The sequence below is a fragment of the Carassius auratus genome, chromosome 14 (assembly GCF_003368295.1).
Source record: "Carassius auratus strain Wakin chromosome 14, ASM336829v1, whole genome shotgun sequence".
NCBI classification, from domain to species: Eukaryota; Metazoa; Chordata; class Actinopteri; order Cypriniformes; family Cyprinidae; genus Carassius; species Carassius auratus.
Window position 1 is genome coordinate 21,684,688 of NC_039256.1, and position 19,110 is coordinate 21,703,797.

A 19,110-nucleotide genomic window follows, 5' to 3' on the forward strand; every position below is an offset into this window, starting at 1 on the left:
GTAAGGCTGTGTCCATTCTGTGCCCTTTATCTATCTGAACAATACAGTGAAAGCAAATGCCACCCTAAATGGATGGGTAAGAGCCACCATTGCAAACATTCATACACTATCCAAGGAAACAGCAGAACAGACTGCTTTACAGAAATTCAGGGAATGTTGTTTAGCACATTTGCCAGTGCTGGCACAGTCATCAGGTAAAGACAGACCTGACATGAATCAAAAGAAATGACATTAAAAACCTGATGCAATTACTTGCTAAAAGAACTTTTGAAACATCATAAGATGTCTATCATTAGAACAGAACCTCTAGGACCATTTCACTTTGACAACCTTTATATTGCATAAAAGACTACTGAATATGTGCTGGTGAACTTCTCTCATTGTAAGTCTAAAACCCAGAGGCCTTTTCAGGCATCAAATCAAGAGCAGCTGCATTCATCTGCCAATGTAGTCCTTCACAGTAGAGAAAAAAAGAAGACAAGATTCCTTGAGAAATGGGAAGAAACCGGTTGAACTGCTAATTTTTTTCAGCTGCACATTAATTTCAGGTCATACAACCATTTTTTTTTTTTCCAAAATGAGTGAGGGGTTTTCTAAAATAGGTTTTCCTCTGTCTCTCAGGACAGGTAGACCTCACTGATGTACAAGATTGGCAATGTCACGCACATGACCACAGTTAAAATATTGGTTCTAATGTCAACACCGCTATACAGCAGCGCTGAAACTGTTTGTCATAGTGACACTCCACACCACTTAACAGAGCTGTCACCAGGAAATGTTCAAGTCAATTATTAGTGGGAAGACATGAGGACAGTCCAAGCTAATGGGTGCAGATAAGAATATAAGGATGCAAATCAGAAAACCTGAGCAAAAAATTTTAGTTTCATGCAGTGTCATTGTTGCAAAATGCACACAGCTGTTACAAAGATGAACTGCCCTCTCTCCCTCTTTATCTATGAGAGCAAATAACTTTTATGCAATGAGCGTCACTTTGTGCTTGCTTTTGTTTTGATGACACAACCAACAGTGGAGTCCTTAGAGTTTAGTTACCTTTTAACCATCCTCCATTAAAGGACAAAAAGAACCATCTTTAACATTTTCAGCCTGATTGAAGGAATGAGACCAGTAATGATCCTGTGCTCCACTTAAACTCACAACTGTTACCAGAAGACTATAAGTCTAGACTTGAATCATACTGCGCTGACTCTTGAATATCTAGACTAGTCTGATCAGTTAAAATTAGCAAAGGCATGGGAAAATGATCATCTATGACATAACTGCATTTCCTACGGAGGATCTGGTGAAGGTAAGATGACAAAACTTTATTTTTATGCTAAGAAAGCATTATCTGGTACAGTAAGGGTATTGCATTAAGTGCAATAGAAAGGAGTGACTATTACCTCATGCAGTGAATTCACATGCTGACCCAGGAACCTTTGTTAATGCCCATAATCTTATTTATATTGAATACCAAAGTGAAGCCTGAAATGATCACCTCTGTGTATTGCAAGATCTACTTAATGCTTTTTTTATTACAAAGGAGCTCAATTTGTCTAATCCTTTTCAGCACAGTAGTCTTTTGGAAAACTACCCCAAGGAGCATGTATCCAACTTTCTTTTTTTTCTTTGGTTACTAGGCCAGAAGTCAAAATACATTTGTTGATTTTTGCATGTCAACTAATGATATAATAAAAACAAAAGTGTTATGAAGGCTGATGAAGAAATCCTTAGTTACAGAAACTGGGTCATTACTGCGATCACAATCCTGCTTGATTAACCATTATGGCCCTGAGCAGAGCACTTAACATAGGTTGCTCCTGCAGGTCTTTCCTTGCCATTACATATACAATATGATTAAGTGTACTAACATCTGGGTCATGGGTGGTTATCAGAGGTATGTTTAAAGAAGGGGGAATGACGCAGGTGAGTGCATATATGTTTTCAGGCAAAATACATTATAATACATATATGTACTATAGTAGGCCTACTCAAATTCTGCAAGCTTGAAAATATTTTAAGAAAGATGGTAGGCCATAAAATCTACTACTAACAATTGTTGTTATCTGAAATATCTGTAGTAATATATATGTAAAATTATAAGCAAACTATTAAAATAGATCTCCTAAATGCAATGAAACACTGGTTTGCCTTTATTCAATCAAAATGAACAAAAAATATGAAGACCCTGTAAATAGTACTGAACTAAATTACAATGCAATGGTGACTGGAAGTGAAATAGTCAATGGGCAAAATCAAAGTCCTTTAGGCAATTTTCCCCTCAACAAAACTGCACAATCTGAAAAGTCTGAAAAGGCTCACTGATTAACTCAAAGAGACATATGACGTCACAGAAGTGTCAATATGTATTTTGTGTAGGGAGATTGGGGAGATAGGTTTTAAGAATGAGAGATAGTTATCTGTGAACTTAATCTGTGCTGTAAAAAAATGAATAGTTTAAGGGGAAAATATCACTATGATTCATTAAAGATGAAACAGGTCAATAAGAAAATATGTATGCTATGATTGTCAATTGGATATTTTATACAAGTAATCATCATTTTACTTCCATTTAATTATTTTTAAACAAGTAATCATCTGAACTGTTCAAGGTCATAATGATGTTTGATCCTGGTTAAGCGTCATGATTCAGTCACGTAATCTTTGCTCAGTGGTTTCAGGCCCAACAATACGTAATCCACAGTGTGCAAGCTCATATAATAGTCCAACAATACTTTGGTATCAAATCAACAAATTATAATACTTCATAAGACCAATACAAATAAAAAATAAAAACAATTTAGTGAATTGTTGGCCTTCTGTAAAGTATGTTCATTTACTGTACACATACTCAATACTTGGTAGGGGCTCCTTTTGCTTTAATTACTGCCTAAATTCGGCAAGGCATGGAGGTGATCAGTTTGTGGCACTGCTGAGGTGGTATGGAAGCCCAGGTTTCTTTGACAGTGGCCTTCAGTTTATCTGCATTGTTTAGACTCTTGTTTCTCATTTTCCTCTTGACAATACCTCATACAGTAGATACTCTATTGGGTTCAGGTCAGGTGAGTTTGCTGGCCAGCACCATGGTCATTTAGCCAACTTTTGGTGCTTTTGGCAGTGTGGGCAGGTGCCAAATCCTGCTGGAAAATGAAATCAGCATCTTCAAAAAGCTGGTCAGCAGAAGGAAGCATGAAGTGCTCCAAAATTTCTTGGAAAACGGGTGCAGTGACTTTGGTTTTCAAAAAACACAATGGACCAACACCAGCAGATGACATTGCACCCCAAATCATCACAGACTGTGGAAACTTTACACTGGCCTTCAAGCAACTTGGACTATGAGCTTCTCCACCCTTCCTCCAGACTCCAGAACCTTGGTTTCCAAATGAAATACAAAACTTGCTTTCATCTGAAAAGAGGACTTTGGACCACTGGGCAACTGTCCAGTTCTTCTTCACCTTATCCCAGGTAAGACGCCTCTGACATTGTCGGTGGATCAGGAGTGGCTTAACAAGAGGAATACGACAACTGTAGCAAGTTGTGTGGTTGATGCCTTGACCCCAGTCTCAGTCCATTCCTTGTGAAGTTCACTCAAATTCTTGAATCAGTTTTTTGCTTGACAATCATCATAAGGCTGCAGTTCTCTCTGTTGATTGTGCATCTTTTCCTTCCACACTTTATCCTTCCACTCAACTTTCTGTTAACAAGATTGAATACAGCCCTCTGTGAACAGCCAGCTTCATTGAAAATGAATGTTTGTGGCTTACCCTCTTTGTGAAGGCTGTCAATGATTGTCTTCTGGACAATTCTCAGATCAGCACTGTGTAGCCTAGTGAACCAAACTGAGAGAGGCTCAGGAAACCTTTGGACGTGTTTTGAGTTGATTAGCTGATTGGCGTGTCACCATATTCTAATTTATTGAGATTGTGAATTGGTGGGTTTTTGTTAAATGTGAGCCAAAATCATCACAATTAAAAGAACCAAAGACTTAAACTATTTCAGTCTGTGTGCACTTAATTTATTTAATAGACAAGTTTCACAATTGGAGTTGAATTACTGAAATAAATGAATTTTTCATGACATTCTAATTTATTAATATGCACCAGAATATTATATTATATTGTTACAATCGTGAATAAGTCATTTGCTCAAAAAAAAAAAAAAACTCATTCAGCAACAAAAGAAAAAGAGAAAAAGAAATATTGTTGGGTGTTGTGGTTCGGTTAATTGTGGCTTTAGAACTATTTTCAATGGCAAAAACAGACAAAATAACTGACACTTTGTACCTAAAATCTAAAATTAACCTCCTGTTTATTTAAGTGTTAAGTGTTCCTCCATGTTAATCCCATATGCCAACAATGTCTGTAATAGTTCTAACACAATGTTTCTGAAGACTTAAAAACATCCTTTGTGCAACTAGATTGCATTTACCCCTACAGTAGTGTGTCAACAACACACAAGTCAAGTGTCTTTCTTTTCTGGGCAACAGCAATGGAAATGTTTTTTTTTTTTTTTTTTTTATCCAGAACTTCAAAAATCACCTAAATATTCAATGGAGTAAAATATATAACTGATTAGATTAAGAAAACGGCATGCATACGCTATATATTCACACGAAAACCATTGTACTTAACTTTTGGCGTAAAGACAATTTGCTTACATAGAATTAGCCTACACCACCAAACACCTCGGCTTTAGGACCCAGCATCGGTCAGCGTGGCACAGAGACCTTACAGGGACGGTGAATCACTACAGATGACGGGAGGAGGAGCCATGTGTACCGAATCAACCAGTATTCAAAGCAGCTCAACGTTTCTAACAAATCTTCAGATATTATTGTGTTTGAATTAACACAGTATCACTGGAGACAAGTGGTACTAAGAAGTATTTCTGTACCCTGATAAGCTGCACGCGCCAGAAGTGTAGTGGTCAGAGATGGAGCACATCAGAATGCCAAAGGTAAATGTCCAGCATCCATACAATGATAATCTTTCCCTTTCTCATGACATGTACCTCACATCTCCATGCATTTCTTCCAAAAGCTCAACATTAGTCACTTGAAGTTTTATTACTTGTAAATGGATTAATTAATTGAATTAAACACAGTCGAAATACAAGGGCCTACATGTGGTATTGTTTACATTAGTTAAAATAAAATAAAAAGACTCAAAAGCCATATATTTAGGTTTTGCTATTTGATCGCAGATAATTAAAACATGCAGTATCATTTCAGACCACTAATATGTTTGTGCAAATGTTGTCTAATTACTTTGGTAATATATTACAGGTTGGAAATGTGAGTTTAGTGGACAGAAGTTCTTCTCGAAGTGGGCACGCTCTACCTAACAGCTTCACACACTAACTTTGTAGGTAAAGGGTCTGAGGACAGACATTAGCTATTGGGTAAGTAACATTTTCAGTATGTAATTGTGTGGTATTTCTATGCTCTAAATATTTACTATTAAGTTAATTTTCTTTTTTATGAGCACTGTAGCTGACGCTTTATGTTCGTTTTTCACAGGTTCTTCACAGTTTAGTGTGTAATGTTGTAAAGCATAAAGCATCTCGGAGCGGATACTCTTTATTAATATACTGCAAGAACTTTCAGATCATAGAGTTTATCATTCCTCAAGAGAGCGACTGCCACGATGTTTACATTTCACTCTCACGTCTCTCCGTGCCAGGTGGGTCATCTAGCATGCATTTTTGCATGGTTTTAGGTATATACCGTGATTACAATATCATTGCTGCATTTGTACATTTAATAAAATTTTCAAAAGTAATTAAGTAGAAATTATTTCTGTGTGCCAGGACATTGCTGTCATGATTTTGTTTTCTGTCTTGCAGAAAAATATGAGGAGTTGTATTGTTTTTCCTTTAATCCCGATGTTGGCAAAGCTGAAAGGGAGCATTCATTGGACTTTTTTTAGATTTGAAGGCGTACAATCGAATGGGACTTCCAAATAAGCTATGGCATGTCACCCCAATCAACCGAAAGTACTGAGTTAGTATTTCACCAACCATCTCTATGTAAATGCAATCAATATATTATGTAAGTGCTTGTTTTATGCACAACTTTTCTCCTTGTAACACAGGTGTGTGATACTTACCCAGCAGACTTGTTTGTGCCTAAATCCATCACCCTCCCCGTCATCGTAGGAAGCTCGAAGTTTCATAGCAGAGGTCGATTTCCCACGTTGTCATACCGCTGCAAGGAAAACCATGTGAGTCTGGCTGCACATCCGGCACTTCTCTCTGTAGTCTTAGTATTCATCTGCCTCTTTTAATGAGGCTGTGGAGAATTTTGTCATGTCCTTTATATGTCCTTGCCTGCCAAATACTTGTCATTGGATTGAGGAGTTCAAGGTTCAAGAACACAGTGTTCTTGAGACTTGAGTGTTCTTATAAAAATACCTTATTTCTGATTAACCATAAATATGATGCAGCTTGATTTTGCATTAAACTCCAGCTTGATTACAAAAAAGTGCAGACTACTCCAGGTTTTCACAGAGCAAACTAACAATCAGTTCAACATTGAGTTGTAAGACATTTACCTTGACAAGATACTAAATGTGTCATGCATCATATGCGTGCAATAATGGATATTTTAAAGGCAAGGTCAAGCTCCTTCTGCACCCTCTTGGGTTTGGAATTCTGTTAAAAGACATTTCATTTCATTGAGGTCAAATATTCCCCTTGGAGTCTTTGTGTTTTCTTTTGGACACATGAATTCAAACCACATGGATAAACTTGTGTGTGATTTCCACATAAGGATCATGCTGGTGAGGCCCAAAGGGGTCAGTTATAGTTTAATATCTCCCCCATTCATGGTTCGTTAACCCCAAAGTATGATTAGAACATTGTCTAAAAAAGTAATATTGCAACTTCAGGATTTAGAGTTTTATGAGGCCAGGGCCAAATTCTCATGAAATGCCCATTCCACAGAGAGGACAGTGTGATCTTCTGTTCTTTAAGTTTAATTTATTAATCGAGCATGATCAGTCTGGGAATTACTCTGAGACCCTATAATTGTATTTTTAGTAGATTGAGCAGAATTTATTTGAATGAAAAGTATTAAAATATCATTTCGATCATTATTTTTTCACAGTAATTTAGAAACATTTTATACATTTTAATAATTGAATTAAAATTTTCTTATTACTTTTTTTTTAATGCTTTCCTCTTTTCCATTTGTTAAAAAAGCTGAATTTATTTATCAAGCCATGCTGGGAATTACTTTAATACTTTACAATGCACAATTTTAATAGATAATTGGAAAATAAAATATTTTTATACGTATTAATGATGAAACTGAAATATTATTTTGCACCACTTTCATACTAAAGAAAGACTGTACAACTAAACAATTTTGTCCAACCTTTATTTGCCATGTATTATCTTGTCTAGGGTAACTAATGAACAGGGACCATTCATTACTGGTGTCCATTCAAAAAAAATAAAAAAAGAACATGACATCGCAGGATGCCAACATATGCTAACACCTACTCATATGATGTCTTTTTTTTTAGGCCACGATATGTCGCAGCAGTCAGCCTCTTTCTGGCTTCAGTGCTCTCTGCCTGGAGGATGAGCAAATGCTGCAGGCCATCATGAAGTCTAATCCTGGCAGCAGATTCATGTATGTTGTGGACACAAGACCCAAAGTCAGTCCACTTAATAATATCAGTGGACCAGATATCAGAATTTCACGTGAAAGACACTTTATGTAAGGCTCTCATGTATTTCCAGCTAAATGCAATGGCGAACCGAGCTGCGGGCAAAGGCTACGAAAACGAGGACAACTACTGCAACATTAAATTCCAGTTCATTAGCATTGAAAACATCCATGTGATGAGGGACAGTCAGCAGAAACTCATAGAGGGTTTTGTCTCCATCTTATTAAGTGAGAAAATGAATTTCACCTTATAAACCACTGTAGGAGATCCTTCTGTTAAGGTTTTAAAAGGAGAGTTTTGCAGTGGTGCCATTAACAGTTCTTAAAATAAGTTTTTTTCCATTACCTTTTTCAACTAGAAAGAACCTTTCAGAAATGTGGGTGTTAGAGGATCTTCATTCAAACATAGATGCCAAAACTGTTTTTGGGAGTGTAGACAAGCTTGGACTATTAGGGGATCTTCCCATAGTGCATTTAAAAAACCAAGACTTTAGCCTAATTAGAATTTGATTGTCTATTATAAAGATATTCTGCAATGAACCATTGATTGTACCACAGGAGAGTTTCTTGGCAAAGCAGATTGTGTCGTAGGGGTGCTTTGACTCCATCTGGCTTTTATTCCTCGCCTATTTTTGTTTTGTTGACTTAACGATTGGAGACCCCTTTTCCCTGATTGAGAAAAGGAGGGCGTGAGAATGAAATCTTCCAGTGTTGAAGAAATAATAGCGGCAATGGGTGTGATAGCATTCTGACCCGAAAAACACTAGGGAGTCATCTGGCTTAATAATCAGAGATTACCCTTCCAGCAGAGACTCTGTGGCTGTTAGAGATCTCATTACAAAATGCTTGATTCTTCCTGGCAGTTTCCTTGAAATACTGTAAAGTTAGTTTGGTCTCTGCCACCAAGAGTGACCAGGTTTTTCATTATATTGGCTTGGGCCCTCATCTGGAGCGTTCTCATGGGACGTCACCAGGCCTTAAATACTCTTATCACCTTTGAACTGTTGGCATATCAAACCTTTCAGTGCTCACAAGAAATGTTTATGTTGGTTTGGAGAAAAAAGAATCGATGCCGCTTTTAGAAATTCAAATTCTTTCAGTTGTCATGCTAACTTATGAGCCATAAGACAGGACTGTCATCAAGCCAATTTATCAGTTCTGCATATTTTAAGTAACATAAATAAAGAGGACACTCACAGAGGACACTACATATGAGTCACCAGCTTTCTTTGCAAAGCCAAAGTAAATATTGAGCACTTTAAAGAAGAGCTCTCTAAACTACGGATATCCAAAAATACTCCTCACATCAGTTCCCTATTGTAAATTCTCAATAAAGCTCCTGGTTTTCATCATATTATGTATAAACTTAAGTTTAGCAATGAATTTGTCTGGATCTTCTCAAAATGTCTGTTGTCGTTTTTTTAGTTTCGGCTCTGCGTTCTCCCTCCATGGGAGAATTACTAACGGGGCTTGAAAATTCAGACTGGTTGAGACGCATCAAATCGATCATGGAGGCGGGACTATTCATATCTAAGGTAAAAAATCTCTAGTCCATTCCTGGGTGCTCTGGTACTGATTTCATGTTCTCATGTACACAGGCCATGGCAGAGGAAGGGGTCAGCGTCTTGGTTCATTGTTCTGATGGCTGGGATAGGACGGCTCAGGTGTGCTCTGTGGCCAGTGTGCTTCTGGACCCTTACTACAGGACCCTCAAGGGACTGATGGTAAATGAGAGCATGCTACAGTGCAGTTGTAAACTTGACCCCAAAGGTCACAGAGTTCACAGTGTAAAAAGATGCATAACTGACAGGCTGCCAGTGTGGGTCTTACTCATTTAATTGTACGGATCCACTCTGGCTTGATCTCTGCTGGAGGGAGGCTAGATCTCTGCTGGAGAGGTTTCATTCAATAGCCGGGCACAGTTTGGAAAATCTCTCTTCTTTGAAGTTCGCCCTCATATGGGGTCAACATAAAAAGCAGAACCTACTTTCTAGCACAGATTAGTTCTGTCTGTGAATACAGTCTCATTTCCTGATACACTGGTAGCAGAAGGTACAGTATGTGCAGATGCGTAGACTGATTCTGTGACCCATTTACAAAGATGAAGTGTGTCATTTAATGTGCACGCATCATTAAACCGTTTATTGTTTTCAAACAGGTTTTACCAGCAGTTCCTTCCTTTTATTGATCAACTAAACAAGACGATCAGGAGGCTCAAACAAATAGATCAATGTTTTGATAATGTTTTAAGATAATTACTTGCTTATAGTTATTTCTAAACTGGGATATGAAGTATCTTAACATTGGAAATTGACATTTTACCATTATACGTTTCACAAGAACTGTTTGGGTTGGAGGGATTTCTTAATATTTTTTAAAGAAGCCTCTTATGCACACCAGCATCATTACTTCAGTCTTCAGTATCATATTATCCTGCAGAATCCATTCTAAAATGCTGATTTGGTGCTTTATAAACATTTATTTTTTTATTATCATTATATGTTGATTTTTTTTTTTTTGGGGTGAATAGAAAGTTCAAAAGAACAGTATTTATTTGATTATGAATGTCTTTACTGACACTTTACTGAGCTATTTAATTCATCCTTGCTTAAAGTATGAATTTCTTTTAAAAACCCATATTTAATTTGAATGGCATTTTAAGTAAAATCCTGTTTTATTTTATGTGCAGGTGCTGATTTATTTTTGTTTTCACACAGGTTGGCCTCTATCATTTAATTTACAGAGGTTTTCTGATGTATTAACTCAAAAAATGCTCATTCTAAATGTAATTTGCTTTATGGCATTTCAGATATGGTCATCTCATTGGAGAGGTAAAGGAAGTGTCACCTGTCATAGACCAGTTCCTGGATTGTGTATGGCAGCTTATGGAACAGTTTCCTGTGCTTTTGAATACAATTAGAAGTTTCTGATCATCATCCACAACCACATCTACTTCTGACACTATGGCAACTTCATTTGTAACAGCCAGAAGGAGAGGAAAGATCTGTGGTAATTGTCCTGTTTATTTGATGACATGAAAGACAAAACTTAATTTGCTGTTCAATTTTATGGTACTGCGGATGTCAGTACTGAACATGTTTTGTTGCATGTGTTTTTTTCTGTAGCATCAAAGAGAAAACTCATTCCATATGGCCTCATTTGTGGGTGAACAAGCAGGATTTCATAAACCCTCTGTTCAAACCTGATCAGAGCCAGAATCAGGGACTTCTGAGGCCCCCTACTGTTGTAGATATGTTAGAACATGTTAAATAGTTTTTTTTTCTTCTCCTCTATAAAAAATAGATGGATTTTGATTCTCTTTCTCATGCATAATTTGTCTCTCTAGTCTTAAATATCCACCTATCTTTAAGTCAATACAGCTATTACAGAGTAACTGATATATGGCATGTATGTTTGTTTAACTGTAAAAAATGCTTGTCTTTTCCATGTTTAGATACTGGAGAAGGCTGTATAATCGTTTTGATCGTGAGTTGCACCCATGTCAGTCTGAGCTAGATTGTCTGATGACTGTGAAAGAAGAAACGCAACAACTTGAGGAAGAACTGGCTCTCTGTGAGCAGGTAAAATGCCAGATATTTGCCTAAAATGTTTACAACAAGGAGAGAGAGAAAGCGCAGAGCTTTGCCTGTTTGGAGACGAAGCAAAAATCTCTGATGCTGACAATAGTGACCAGGAGTCAGGAGTAGCAGATTTCAGCTCCCATTCTTCTGGTGAAGAGTCCCTGCCAAGTGAGGACAGCATGAAGGATCCTGACTCAGATGAGACTGGCCCCAACAGAGCGTGAAGCTTTGTGAGCAAGATATGAGTGTGGGTATTTCATATTATGCAAAGATATTGGACAATGTGGACATGTGTCTCATGTCTGGCATTACAGAAGCATGTCTTTCTGTCTGGATGTGTAATACAGGTCTACCATATCAAGAGTTCCATTCTAGTATATATTTATAATTTCTCATTAGCATGATTTTTTTCAAGCATTGAATACTTGTGTGCAATAAATGATCTGATCTTAATTTTTTTTGCACTTTATGCACAATAACATGAATACATGAAAAATCAGTTTGTTGTGAAATTAATGATATTTACATTTCTCCAGGTGTGCTTCAGAAGTTTACTTATTTAAAACTATTTAATACTTAGCAGATTGGGTCAGTCCTTGGATAGTTTAGATGGTGTACAACTTCTAAAACTTTCATTGTGGTGAATATTGTATAACTCCTGCACTTTAAACTGAGCCTGGGACATGCACGGAACCAAAAGAAACCAGACCAAAAACAATATTTTCCATTTAATGCACCAAAAGGAATATAATACTAATAAAATACTCATGTATACATTTAGGAAATTTATGTTCTCTTAAATTATTTTGAAGGATTTATGTCAGTTTAGATCCATACTGAAGGTTTGCTCACCTATTATCATGTCTTAACCTCTCCCTTTGTCACATGGTGTGTAATGTTTATATAATTTAAAATAAAGTCAACATTACAAGAAAGAAACATTTCTTGAACTTGACTGATATAGTTTTATCAAATAACTAGGTAGTTGTGATGTCTTTATTCAATTTGTATTTATTTGTAAGTGTTTTTGTGTGTTTTGGGACAATGGAATCACACCTATGTGAATATTAAATCAGTTTAGATTACATTATTGTGTTTATCCCTGTATGTGTGTGTGTGTGTATATATATATATATATATATATGTATTTTTTTATTATTATTATTATTATTTTACATTGTAACATCACAATTTTTACAGGCAGAGACAAACAAAATCTAAGAGGGTTATGGAATTCTGGAATGTTCTAAACTGCATTATAATAAACAACATAAAAGGGTCTTACAAGCAATCAAATGTTTCGAGTTCTTTAAAGAATACATATAAACGTCACCATGAATATAAAACAGCTATCTATTCGAAAGTTCATGAACGTAGAATCCCACAAGGAGTTCAAAGGCCAGGTCACTCTTCGTCGTCGTCTCGTGACGTCACGCCGCAGCGCTGTGATGTAGTTCAGAGTGGCAGCTGGTTGTTGATATCGGTGTTAGCCCAATAAAACTATATAAAAGTAAAGAACAAGGTCCCAGTCCTTTCTAAACAAGGCGATTTTGTATTACAGAAGCAGTATACGCCTTAAGTGTAACTGCCTTGTTTGAGGAAAGGTAAGTCCTGACAGATAAAGTGAACTTTGAGCATAATAAGAGGACAAACTTTTGTGGCTAGGCTAATAGCTAACACTCTAGCCACATGTGCAAATAAACACGTCGACACTAAACAGCCTCATTGACATATTACAAGAGGAAATATTTACAAAAGCTGACTGTAGGTATGATTTCAAGACGTTGGCTTTTTTTTTAGTTTAGCAGATGTTGTGCTAGCTACTTCTGCTAACATGTCAACCTATTAGAAATGATTTGGTTATTTAATAGCTTATGGACATATAAAACAACTTAGAATAGGTTAGAAAGGCACTGTAATAGGCATGTATGTTTATAAGCAATTTTTGGCACACCGCCAATCTTCCCACTTATTTTTTTGACATAACGTTACTGAATGCTGCTTCTGTTAGCTTGCGACCTTTTTGTCTCATCTGGCATTTGTAGCAAAGTTTAGTAACAGTAGTAACAGTTTATTTCTTTATTTTTTTGCATTATATGATTATGTCTGAATCACTGTCCTTTCAATGCTGTCATGAGGCAAGAATAGTAGATGAGTAGTCATGTTTACTAAGACTAAAGTTATCGCAATCTCTCTCCTCTGTTTACAGTCCTCATGATGCTGTCTGGAGTGATAAGGATGAACTAATCTAATATCTAGTTTGAAGTCAGTAAACAAACGACTAATGATTTACCAAAGTCAATCAGCTAGGGCCATGACACAAGAATTAACCACAAACCATAGATCAATTCTCATTTGAAAATATATGTGGAGCTGTTATTGACCATTTTAAAGAATGCAATTTGGTGCAAAAATAAACAGTTTGTCATGCTTTAATATAATATAATATTATATATATATATATATATATATATATATATATATATATATATAAAATAGGCATTTAATATATTTACTCTGCAATTCGAAGTATGGTTTTTGCACATTATTAAATGGTCTTAAATAGTAGCTTTATGATTGTGATGTTTGTTTGTTTGTTTTTTCAGGTAAAAAGAGGGAACAAGCAATTATTATTTCATGAGATTATCCCCTGGGGATTGTTTTTTTTTTTTTTTTTTGGTTTTGATGCAGTAAACCTGGAACTATGCCCGCAGCCACTGTGGATCATAGTCAAAGAATATGTGAGGTTTGGGCCAGCAACCTGGATGAGGAGATGAAGAGGATTCGACAGGTGACCCGAAAATTCAACTATATTGCAATGGTGAGGTTCAAACTCCCAATGCTTTATTCACATCAGTTCAGTTTAATTTCCCAAATGTGATCTTGAACTGACAGTCATTTTCTAAGCTATGAAATCAGATCCATATGTTCAGACAGTGCAGTGTTACTATAACGTAGGTATATGGCAGTTGCCATAGTAATGACTTAAGAGTCAGCCTGATGGCAAGCTTCTGTCACTGTGGAAGGAGAGGACAGGAAATATGGGAAAATTGGGTCAAATGTATTACAGCAAATCATATCAAGTCACTAATTTCCTGTTTGTTGTGCATATTTGTGACCCTGGCCCACAAAACCAGTCTTAAGTCGCTGGGGTATATTTTTAGCCATAGCCTAAAAAAACCATTGTATAGGTCAAAATTATATATTTTTTTATGCCAAAACATCATTAGGATATTAAGTAAAAATATTTTGTAAATTTCCTACCATAAATATATCAAAACAAAATTTTTGATTAGTAATACGAATTGCTAAGAACTTCATCTGGACCACTTCAAAGGTGATTTTATTTAGATGTTTTAAAAAAATATATATTTTGTATTTTATTTTTGTAAAATGTAAATTGTTAAACTTAAAAGACTTAAAAAACTGTTTTACTGAAATAATGAGGTTAGGTTGAAGTACTAAAATTATGAAAATGAATACTGGAGTAAAAATGGATTAAAGCTAAATAAAAGTATTTTAAACTAATAAAAATTCCAGAAGCACATAACACATTTCCTGAAACTTAAACTATTTCCTGCCTGTCTGACTCTGAACAAAACCCTTTTTATTCTCATAAATATACAAATATCCATGTTGTTGCATTTGTAGGACACAGAGTTTCCAGGTGTAGTTGCAAGACCGATCGGTGAATTTAGAAGCAATGCTGATTACCAGTACCAGCTGCTGCGGTGTAATGTTGACCTGTTGAAGATCATCCAGCTTGGCCTTACATTTATGAACGAACAGGGGGAATACCCTCCAGGGACGTCGACGTGGCAGTTCAACTTCAAATTTAACCTCACGTAAGCATTGCACTTTTGTCATTTAAGAGGTATGGCACATATTTTTAACAACAATGCATCAGTCGATGATCTCACTTTTATGTACATAAGTCCGTGTTGAAGACATATGACAAGATGACTTTTCTTGTCTTCAGGTGTATCCATAGCCATCAGTGTGATTCTTTATGAAAGCTGGACATTACACCAACGGTACTGTCTTTTGCAGGGAAGATATGTATGCACAGGATTCCATTGAGTTGCTCACCTCGTCAGGTATCCAGTTTAAGAAGCATGAGGAAGAGGGTATTGAGACACTGTACTTTGCTGAGCTGCTTATGACCTCAGGTGTGGTGCTTTGTGAGGGGGTCAAGTGGCTCTCATTCCATAGGTAATCTTACAGTAATATTCACGCAGTGAAATGAACAGTGTTTCAGTGCTGATTCAAACCACAACTCCATTAAAAGGGGAAGGTTCTTCACATCTTGAGAAAATGTACAGTAGTGTTTAAAAATGTGTTTCTCTTTTGTGCTTGCTCTTCAGTGAATAATGCAATCTATTTTCAAGTTAATTTTCGTCTCTTTTCCGAACAGTGGCTATGACTTTGGGTACCTGATTAAAATTTTGTCCAACTCAAAATTGCCAGATGAAGAGGTTGACTTCTTCGAGATTCTTCGTTTATTTTTTCCCATCATTTATGATGTGAAATACCTCATGAAGAGCTGTAAGAACTTGAAGGTATTTTAGTGTTTAATTGCATTAAAAACAACCTTTACAAAGTATTTAAACACTCAAGGATTTATTCATCAGTATTTCATAGCAATAAGAGAAAATTTTCAATTTATATGGCACAGATATTCGGAATTGATCAGTGTGATTTTAGTATTATTTATATATATATGCTGTTACAGTGTGTATTCATATTTAGCTTTTTTAGATTTTCTTTTTAGTAATTGTGTGCTTTTGTCAATTTTATTCATTTTTATATTTCTATTTAGCTTTAGTTTAAATACATTAAAAATCTTTAAATAGACTAGTCTAAGGAGCAAAAAACAAACAAGCAAAAATATTATTTTAAATTAGCTTTTATTTTCAGTTTACATTTTAATGTATTCACTTTTGTCATTTTTATTATGTTTAAAATATTTATTTGTATTTTTATTATCCGGTTTAGTTTTAGTATTTAAACTTATTTAATTAAGTTGGCAAGGAAGAATTTCTGTTTGTTTTTTTTATATTTTATTTTGAGCTTTATTTAAGTTACTAAAAATTATTTTGAATTAATTTGATTAGAATTTAATTATTAATAATTAATCATCATAATAAAAATAATACATTTTTATAAATTCATTTTTAATAGTTTTAGTTAAAAGATAACAGCACTGACTGATATGTATCCTTATTACCCCAAGGCTAGTACCAAGACTAAACCTAACACACATTATCACTGTCCAAGATGCATATACTAATTACTGACTTAAATGCTTGCATAGTGACATTTTTGTGGTTCAGTGTTATTGTAAAAACCTGAAAACTGGGGTGAATGCTTTTTATTTATAGGCATTGTAGATCTCATTTTTTCGCTGTCATCACTGCAGCATTTGCTGTGAAGTATATCAGTGGTTACTCTAATTTGCAGCAGTCTGTGTGAATAGAAGGAATCTGTGCCTGATTTCTGTCATGTGATGTCAGGGCGGTCTGCAGGAGGTAGCAGAGCAGCTTGAGCTGGAGAGAATTGGACCTCAGCATCAGGCAGGCTCTGACTCACTCCTCACAGGAATGGCTTTCTTCAAGATGAGAGAGGTGTGCCTTGAGATGAAAAAAATATAATCAAGGACAAAGTGCTATGCTTATTCAATATCATTTTTTTTTTAATTGGCACTAAATGCAGCATTTGTACTGACTAGCATCTTTGTCGTTGCAGATGTTTTTTGAGGATCACATTGATGATGCAAAGTATTGTGGTCACTTGTATGGACTGGGTTCAGGTTCATCGTATGTCCAGAATGGCACCGGAAACGCTTATGAGGAGGAGGCAAACAAGCATCAGTCGTGACACAAGAAGAATCCATCACCATAAAGAATCTCATATACAGGGCTCAAAACATGGGTTTTAGTTGTTGTTGTTGTTGTTTTGTTTTTCATGAAAGATTAGATAGGATTTTGCACTTTAAAGTTCCCATCCAACAGAAAAGAACTTCCCTTTGTTGCCTTCTCTGGGTTAAATCTTCTCACACAATGTTCATATTTTATGGTTAAAGAGGAGGAACCATTTGGTGTTTTAGTTCCCCCCCACAGCTCAGCCTTAATATTAAACTATTTTTTATGTTCTTTTTTTAATCGTTAATTTATTGCATTCGTTTCTTCTCGTGTACAGTTGCGTAGTTCATCGACTAACTTTCGAAAGCGAGTGCACCAGTCACCTACGTGAACTGTCATTCCCTGATCACAGGAGTACTGATTTCTCACTCTTTGCAATAGCTTTAGGCAGATGGAGGATCTCACAGACACACAGATAAATACAAGCACTTAATTCTAACGCAAAGCCTTGCACTGATTTTACCCTTTACGTTGGGTTAGCGCAGATTTTACCACACAAGTAAATTAAGAGTGATGATGTAACTGCCACTATTTAAGTGAACTGAGGTCACCTCATACTTCTGGATCAAGATTGTCTTTCCATTTTCATTTTTAAAAGAGATTTAAAGGTTTTGTAGTATTTTAGTATCAAAGAAGTTCAAAGCCTTTTATTCATTTAAGAAATAATGCCTCTTAAAAGAAATCTTAGCCAAGTCAAGTACTCCGTATCAGTGGAATTAGTTTTACTTGTAGTGCTGGTTTTTGAATGGTGCACATTTTGTGCTGTTTGGGGTTTTCCTCTCTTTTTTTTTTGTATTGTATTGCTTTACAATTCTGTGTCGCCTAGATCTGCTGCATGTACTGAAACATTTGAATAAATGCTGTGTTCACTAATCTGAGCTTTTATAGATATGTGAATCGCATGAACACAGCTTGCCAAACTTTCTTTTTTTTATGCCTTGAATGTCCCTCCTCGTTTGTCTATCATCTTGATGTGTACAGTATCCACATTGGTATTAAGCAATATAAAGACTGGCTGTTTTTAGAGCATTTGGAAATAAAAGCCAGATTTTTCTAACATATCCAAAATCTGTTCGTTACAGTTTTATTTCACCATTCCTAAAGGAATAGGTCGCCGAAAAAAACTTTAGGAGTCCATCCAAGATTTAGATGAGTTTGTTTCTTCATCAGAACAGATTTGGACAAATTGAGCATTACTTAACTTGCTCACCAATGGATCATTTGCAGTGAATGGGTGCCGTCAGAATGAGAGTCCAAACAGCTGCTAAAAACAATTTCGCAATTCTAATGAAGAAACAAACTGTTCTACATCTTGGATGGCCCTGAGGGTCAGAGTAAATTATCAGCAAATTTTCATTTATTGGCTGAACTACTTCTTTAATGGACAGATGCTATAAATATAGTACTGTAACACATTTGAAACAATATCGAAACAACACTGTAGCACTTAATAAAATATCACTTTATTTCTCTTACAGTAACACTCAAGGCATATCATTCAATGGCATTATCATACAGAGTCTGACTTTATCTATAAACACATTAAGCTACCAACACAAATAGCCAGCAGTATTTTACATACTCTTAAACTGTTAAAAATAACAAAAGCAGCAACAACAATCGGCTGGTCTACATACACAAAAGCAAGAACCATTAGAAATCTTGTATCACAGTTTATTTTTAATGTGGTGTGTGAACCTAATCATAAAATAAACAACAGACATTTCCATAAAAACTACAAAACGGACAACACACCACAAGTCTTGGCATTTCTGAGGTTTTGTTCACACCTGACAAAATCAAGTACAAGTATGGTTACATTTACATGCAATAACTGCTGAATCAAACTGAGATCAGAAATATGGTAGTAAGTACATTATCAGAGCCCTTAGATGCATCAGATGTGATACAAAAGCACATTAATTTTTGCAGTAATTGT

General features: G+C 35.8%; 1 protein-coding gene and 1 pseudogene across 3 annotated transcripts; both read left to right on the top strand.

Annotated features, from left to right (window-relative positions):
- The first annotated feature begins 4,929 nt into the window (after nucleotides 1–4,929).
- On the top strand, nucleotides 4,930–11,474 carry LOC113113320 (myotubularin-related protein 7-like; annotated as a pseudogene).
- Nucleotides 11,475–12,660: 1,186 nt separating this feature from the next.
- Nucleotides 12,661–18,246, top strand: LOC113113998 (CCR4-NOT transcription complex subunit 7). Of its 3 annotated transcripts, none has more exons than XM_026280659.1 (7): nucleotides 12,661–12,854; nucleotides 13,942–14,071; nucleotides 14,902–15,095; nucleotides 15,301–15,462; nucleotides 15,665–15,809; nucleotides 16,764–16,874; nucleotides 16,996–18,243. In XM_026280659.1, the coding sequence occupies exons 2-7, from the start codon at nucleotides 13,955–13,957 to the stop codon at nucleotides 17,125–17,127; spliced, it is 861 nt and encodes a 286-aa protein (XP_026136444.1). In that variant the 5' UTR covers nucleotides 12,661–12,854; nucleotides 13,942–13,954; the 3' UTR covers nucleotides 17,128–18,243. The 3 variants fall into 3 exon arrangements, with proteins under 3 accessions (XP_026136444.1, XP_026136443.1, XP_026136445.1); XM_026280658.1 differs by having other exon boundaries at nucleotides 12,662–12,854; nucleotides 13,857–14,071; nucleotides 16,996–18,240; XM_026280660.1 differs by lacking the exon at nucleotides 12,661–12,854 and having other exon boundaries at nucleotides 13,930–14,071; nucleotides 15,230–15,462; nucleotides 16,996–18,246.
- Nucleotides 18,247–19,110: the final 864 nt, after the last annotated feature.